Here is an 8,178-nt window from a genome sequence, read left to right as displayed (position 1 = left end):
ATTACACAATTTATAATAATATGAAATTTATTACCACAGATTGTGTAAATATAAATTTTTCTAATCAATTATGAAGAAAAATGTTACGTTAACATTAAAAAATTGTCTCTGAGAATAAAGAAAGAGACAAAAGAAAGTGTTGGCATCAATTCAGAAGTTCCCACCAGTTATAAGAATAATTTTCTATCCTATATATCTTAGGAGAATAATAATTTCACATGACTTCTTCAATTTATATACTTTTAAATCAATATGCAAATTTCTGAGCATATCTTAAAAATCATTACAAATATTATAAAAGGTAACATTATAAATATCAAAATTTATAGTTAAACCATAAACAATTAAACAGTAGCAGAATAAATAGGAAAGATTGTACACTAATCCAGGAGCCTAAAAAGGGAAAGGAGAATAAACCTATAAATAACCAAAATAGAAGTTATTATAGCAGCCAAATATCACAGATATTTTGGTCCATTACTCCATTAGCATCATTCCTTTCTTCCCAGAAACTCGATGCACACACAGAAGAAATCACACAACTGACCTCTTTTAATGAGTTTATAAAGCTCCATTTCACGCTGTCTTCACCTTCACTGGGAAGCAACAAATTACTTGGATATCCTCTAAAGTTTACTCTACAACCCATTTCCACCAATCCCTTCGGATCAGAAACATTCTGTATCCATTGAAAAACAAATTAAGATGCCTGAGATTTATCAAGATATTTCACATGAAAGCTTAAAGAAAAAACAGCATCATCGGTTGTTAGCTAATAGTCAGCAAGCAATACGGGCCCAAACAAAAAGAACAAAGAGCAGAATAAAGCACCAGACCCCATCCAATGACAAATATAAAACAAACTCTTTTAACATTTCAATTGCACAAAGTAGGGACAAAAAGGGACTAAGAGCATACCTTCAGAGACAGGGTTGAAGTGATGAGTTGGCTCCAACTAATCCTCTGCCCAAAGCAACCAATAAATATGAAGTCAACTTCAATTTCTCAATCAGCATAAATGTATTAATGAAGTAGAAAACCAAACATCAACAATGCTGTGGGACATCTTGAAATCAAAGTGCAGATATAACTCTAAATTATATAAATCACATCAATCTTTGTTAGAAGGCTCTAAAAATAAGGAAAGCATACTTAAAATGATATTTTGAGAGAAACTAATTAATTGAAACCACATCCAATCCAAGTAATGCATTAAATATTCAAATTAACATAATACTATCCAGTTTTCATCCATCATCCAGAGTTGAATTGCTTGATACACATGACAAAACCAAGAAATTCAAAAAAAAAAAAAAAACTAGATCAACATACTGAGCCATGTATTTCAACACTCTTGCAAAGCTCACCAAATTCTGTATTGAGACAGTTACATCAGATATTAAACAATGAAAAATGGCAAACCATACACAACAATGATAATCCATCACCATGGTTTACACACTTTTTTTAGAAAACGATGTCTTTATTTAACAATCAACACTGATTTGCATTTACTCCAAATCCAAAAGGCACAATATTGAAACAAGCCAACAATAAGTTTATCAAGCATGCACAATGAATGGCAACTGCAAAGTTCAGTAACTTAATATCTTAGTTTCCAAATTCACAACACAATGGAGAAACAAACTTCAAAATGGAACCACAACAGGCAGGGATTTCACTTGTAGACATGGCTCGCTGTACTCACAACAACAAGCCATAGTGATTGGTTGATAATCACAAAGAATGCAATCTCTTCTCTTAGCCTCCCTAACAGAAGCCAAAATTTAGAGAAAAACAAGTCCAACCATATCACAAACAATTTGCATGCATTAGCCATCCCATATCATCAAAAAACGCATAAGAAAGAATGCAATGCTATATTTGCATTGTAGGCAGATGCAAATATAGCATTTAAATGCAGAAAAATCCAAACAGTAATTTAAAACCAACGAAATTGCAGACAAATGCAAATATTGCAAGAAATTGAAGTCAAATACAAATATTGCAGGAAATTAATTGCAGACAAATGCAAACAACAATTCAAAACCTCGATTACAATCTCCACCAATCAATAACACAAAAAACCCTAACTCTAACCCCAACCCTAACCTTTCTTATGCGGCACGGGCTGGATGACGGCCTCGCCCTCGTCGCCCTCCTTGACCGCGCGTGACCACCGCCTCCGCTGCGGCGGAGGCAACATCGTCGGGACAACGCACGACGACCATGGGACAGACGCAGTGGTGAACGCAGTAATCGCTGACACTGTCGAGCCTGCCGTCGCTGCCGCGTCGCACGGCGCCGAAGCCGAGGCAGAAAAGCATTGTATTCAAACCAAATGGTGTCAACTCCAGGGGGAAGCGCGGTGCTGAAGTGAGGCTTCAAAAGCGAAATCAACAAAGGCAAGTAGCCTATCCTGGGGGCCAACAGCTGAAAGTGAAAAGAAGCGATGAGTTAAGCGAAGAAAGAGCGTGGGATTGAAGTGAGATGAAAACCCTAACGTAAGAAGAATACGAGAGCAGGTGGAGAAGGAGGGAGAGTGGTGACTTCAGATTTTTCAGATTGGGGCGCGCTTGGGAGGGAAACAATTGTGTTTTATTATTTATTTTCAGATTTTTCAAAAACATTTTTTAAACAAATTCTACATTAAATTATTAACTATAGTCATTTTTTAACTAAGTTATTTAATATTAGTTTTTACAATAATTTTTTTTATTTTTATGAATTAATTAAAATTTTGAAATATATTTTTTTAAAAATAATTTTTTAGTCAATACGGTGACTAAAAAGTATTATAATAAATAATAAAATTAAATAAATTAAATCTTATAATGGTTATTTTTTTTAATTACATATTTGTATCAAAGAAATTGTTCTAGATTTTAGATTTTTTATTATTATGTTTTATAATCAATAAAATCCAATATTAAATCAAAAGATTATAAAAATTATAACTCAAATCCAGGTAAATATTTTGATATTAAATTTATTATATATTAAAATTAATTAAACATTTTTATCAAACAAACTCATACAAATTTTAGATTTTATTTACTATCTTTCATAATCAAAAGAAATCCAATATTAAATCAAAAGATAATAAAAATTATAACTAAAATTATAATAAATATTCTGATATTAAATATTTGTATAAAAAAATTGCTACAGATTTTAGATTTTATTTATTATACTTTATAATCAAAACATATCTAATATTAAATCAAAAGATTATAAAAATTATAATTCAAATCATAATAAATAATTTGATATTAAATTTATTATATATTAAAAGTAATTAAATATTTTTAGATTTTATAGTTTATTTACTATGTTTTATAATCAAAAGAAATCCAATATTAAATCAAAAGATAATAAAAATTATAACTAAAATCTTAATAAATTTTCTAATATTAAATTTAGTATATATTAAAATTAATTAAATATTTGTATTTAAAAAATTATTACAGATTTTAAATATATATTTTAAAGTTTTTATTTTATTAAATTAATTAAAATAAATTATATTTTATCACTTTTTAATAAAGTAAGTGAATGATAATAAATTAATTAAAATTTTAAAATATATTTTAATTAAATATATTTTTATATCAATACAGTAACTAAAAGTATTATAATAAATAATGAAATTAAATAAATTAAATCTTATAATGATTATTTTTTTAATGATACTAAATTAAATATTCTAATTATTTTACAATAAATTAAAATGAAAAGATAATAAAATATTTTAACTGATATTTCAAATAAAACACATTAAAATATTATAATCAAAACAAATCCAGTATTAAATCAAAAGATTATAATTAAATATTTTTTTAAAATTTAATTAAATATTTTTATCAAAGAAACTGATACAAATTTTAGATTTTATTTACTATATTTTATAATTAAAAGAAATCTAATATTAAATTATAAGAAAATAAAAATTATAAGCTTGTGTATTATATATATATATATATATATATATATAATTACTTTCAGTATTATATCAATGAATCAAACTGGCGTAGTGGTTTCGTAGTTGGCCCATGGTTGCCTACAGGACCCGGGATCGAAACCTGGCTGTGTAACTTTAATGAAAAGTGTAATTTTAGTCTATTTATAAAATTTAATAAAAAACATTTAGCGACCGATTTTAATTCGGTCGCTAAGTTTGTTTGTATTGTTTAGCTACCGAAATTTAATCGTTCGCTAAAAATTTCAAAAGAGCAATTTTTTGATAATTTTTTCAAAATTGGTCGCTAATTCCGTCGCAAACTACGTTCTCATGAAACAAAATTAAACAGCGACTGATTTAGCGACCGATTTTATTGCTACTGATAAAATCCGTCGCTAATTCCGTCGCTAAACAGCGACTGATCAAATTCCGTCGCTAAATCAGTCGCTAAATTATTCGGTCGCTAATTCGGTCGCAAAATAGCGACCGAAAAATTTCGGTCGCTAATTTCGGTCGCTATTTTGTATTTTTCTTGTAGTGTCTCATAGCCTTCTTCTATGAGTAACCTCGACCAACTAGTTGATAACTTTTCTCACCTTCTTGAGCCTTTGAACACCAGATTAGGGTAAGACAGAGTAATACAAATTCAAGTTATGAATTCTAGAAACTACTAAGATTTCAATACACTCTCCTTGATTAGAAGTTTTCACTAAGGGAGTATTCTCACTTATTTTTCTATTTCAAGTATGTTTACAAATGTAGAAGATGAGATCTTTGAAAAATAAAGTATGAAACAAGTATAGTAGTTATTTAGCTAGTATGTTGATGGATTTCAATAACCTTTCTTGCTTCAAACAGTTTCCTTTGTCTTCCTTTTATAAACTCCAAAATAGGTCCATTGGAGTTGGCTTAACTTTTAAGCAGTGTTAACATCATCTTGTATTTTTTATTTTGGTGTTGTTAGTAGATCCTTCAGAAGTAGTCATGTATTGCTCAATTGGGTACATCCACCTCAGGTAGATTGGCCAACACAATTGAATCCCCCTCACTAGATGAACAATCAAGTGAACCATGATGTCAAAAAATGAAGGAGGGAAATGCATTTCCAGTTGGGACAAAATAATGATTGCTTAAATTTCTAACTCGTCTAACTAATATAGGTCAATGACTTTCTTGCATATGGCATTGAAGAATATACATAAGTGAGTAATGACACATCTAACATTAGTAGGTAAGATGTTCTATATAGCCATTGGTAAAAGTTGTTGCATCAATACACGACAATCATGTTGCTTTTAACCAACTAGTTTCAAATCTTGCATTGACACAAGACTCTTAACATTGGAAAAGTATCCTTGTGGCACTTTCACACCCCATTGACACTGACAATAGCTTTTTTTCTCGTTTTTGACAATGTGTGACACATTAGGGGAAAATAGGTATGTTTTCCTACTGATTGTGGATGTAACTCTGAACATATATCCATCTCAACCTAATCTTGACGAGCCTTCACCTTATCCTTTGAATTTCCTTTAATGTTGAGCAATGTACCTACTACAATATCACATACATTTTTCTCCACATGCATTATGTCTATGTAATGTTTAACATCCAACTTTCACCAATAAGGAAGATCAAAGAATATTGACTACTACTTCCATATGTTTTTCTCAATAGCTTTCTTTTGAGTCTTACCAAATACAACATTAATGTCTTTAACACAGTCATACACCTTCTCACTTTTTAATAATGTTGATGAAACTTCATCCTCTTGACATCCATTAAAAACTTTTTTCAATCTACGATATGGGTGATTAAGTTTGAGAAGCTTTTGATGTGTATTGTAAACAATCTTCTATCCATATTTTAATTGTGTGAAACTAGTGTTTTCTTCACATACAGGGCATGCAAAATGCCCTTTGACACTATATTCGCTCAACTTACAATATGTTGGAAAGACGTTAATGGTACAAAATAGCATTGCACACATTGTGAAATTTTGTTGTCGATGGGCATCAAATACATTAACCTTTTTATCCCACAACATCTTCAAGTCTTCAACTAATAGACTTAAGCAAACATCTATCTCATTCTTGGGCTATCTTGGACCCAAAATCATCATAGATAACATAACTTATTCTCACTTCATGCACAACCAATGTGGAAAATTATAAATAACCAACGAAACAGGCTATGTACTATGATTGGTAATTAAGTTACCATATGAATTCATTCCATCTATAGCAAGTCCAATCCTTAAGTTTCTTGGTTCAACCCCAAAATCAAGAAACATATCATCAATCTTCTTCCATTGTGGTGAATCAACTAGATGGCAAATTTATCCATCACATTTTCTATCATTTGAATGCCACGTGGGGTTCATTGTATTAGGAAACAAATGCTTAAACCTTAGAATTATTGGAAGGTATGTACCATAACACCTTAGTTGGCCCCTTATTTGTGTTATATCATCATTGCTACTTTCATCATGTTTCTTTTTGAACCATGATACCCCACTCTTGGGCACTCATTCATTTATGCAAACTCATTTCGATACAGTATGCAATCATTAGGGCACACATGGATCTTCTTGTACTCCATACCCATATGACATAGAATCTTCTTTGCCTCATAATTATGGTTAGGTAATGTGTTATCTTTTGGAAGCATATCCTTCAACAACTCCAACAATTCAATAAAAATTTTATCCTCCACCCATTTCTAGCTTTTACATTGAACTGTCTTAACACTGCTGACAAATGTGTAAAATTAATGCAACTTGGATAAAAGCCTTCTACATCACATTTTAGATTATCATACAAATGTGCTTGTTGGAAAGACTCTTGTCCAACATCATGAATCATGTCCTCTAAATAATCATCCATTTGTACATCAACCTCCTCTATTTGTGGCACTGTTGGCACATGTAATACTTCACCATGCCATGTCCATGTTGTATAACTCTTCATAATTCTATCACTTTAGACAATTATTAGATAAGTAATTTTTTTTAAAATAATCACTTTCTTTTATTGATTATCATTACATTTGGTTTTAAATTATAATCATAATTTCATTTTATCCTTAGGGCCATGGAATACCATATACTCAAGAGTTTAAAGTTGAAGAAAAAAATGAATTGGATCTCCTAAAGTAAGATATTTCAATTTCAACAATGGTGGTTTTTAAGGTATTTTATTTTGAATTACCACAATTGAATTTTTTTAAAATTATTTTTGTAGTCTCATAAACGAAAAGAAAACTATGAGTGTAGATACTATATAATGAAGACTATGCATATCATTGTTGATTCAAATAGGTTGAAGTAAGTTTTACAATTTGAAATTTCTTACTTTAAGTTCTAATTTCATATGTTTTATGAATTATTATTAATGGTTCTATTTTTCTTAACAAATATTTATCGATCGATCACCATTGCTACTAAAAGACATAAACACCATTAAAGAGCAATGAATCACATTTTTCATTAACCATTACATTGACTAGTTATGACTAATGTTTTATAGTATTGCATTAACTAGCTAGAACTTATGTTTATAGTATTGCATTGACTAGTTAGGACTTATGTTTCATTGAACAATGGGTCACATTCATGTATTGCATATATTTAAAACTATTTTGGTTATATATATGGTTGACATTTACCATCTTTTCTCATTTGTATGCAATTTGGTCCATTTAGAAATAACAGAAAATATAATCATTTTGGTCTATTGAAAACATATGAACTACTTGGTATTTATTAATTTGCAAGTTTTGTTTTAGGAACCTCCAAAAACAAACCAAATATTTAAAAAACATTCACCACTTTTAAGATCGGTTATGACATAACCAATCTTAAAAATTAAGACTTTTAAGATTAGTTATTTTATAACCGATTTAAAAAATGTACTTTTAAAATTTATTTTTTTAAGATTAGTTAAAGAATCGATTTTAAAAATAAAAAACCTAATCGATTTTAAAAAAAAATTTACTATTAGTGAAATGATTAATGTATAAAGTTTTTTTTATTCATTTAAAGAGTTATAAAACGACTAGTTTAACATAATATATTTATGTAAATATTCCATAATATTGTTAATATATTTATTCATAATATTGTTAATATATATTTTAAAAAAAACATTTATGGAATAGTAGGAAATATTCCATAATATAGTTTAACATGGTTTCCTTCACTACACCAAAATTAGGTT

At 29.1% G+C, this 8,178-nt stretch overlaps 1 protein-coding gene across 1 annotated transcript; it reads right to left on the bottom strand.

The window, feature by feature from the left end:
• Positions 1–412: 412 nt before the first annotated feature.
• Positions 413–6,930, bottom strand: LOC145950340 (uncharacterized). Its single transcript, XM_083061429.1, has 5 exons — positions 6,782–6,930; positions 2,518–2,575; positions 2,113–2,433; positions 919–963; positions 413–679 (listed from the first exon to the last, which is right to left on the bottom strand). Exons 1-5 carry the CDS (start codon positions 6,928–6,930, stop codon positions 443–445), a joined length of 810 nt encoding a protein of 269 aa, XP_082917555.1. The 3' UTR covers positions 413–442.
• Between the last annotated feature and the right edge of the window lie 1,248 nt (positions 6,931–8,178).

Source organism: Cajanus cajan, chromosome 8 (assembly GCF_000230855.2).
Source record: "Cajanus cajan strain Asha chromosome 8, NIPB_CcT2T_4, whole genome shotgun sequence".
Lineage (NCBI taxonomy): Eukaryota > Viridiplantae > Streptophyta > Magnoliopsida > Fabales > Fabaceae > Cajanus > Cajanus cajan.
Note: the sequence above shows the minus strand (reverse complement) of the source record. Positions and strands in the feature narration are given on the sequence as shown.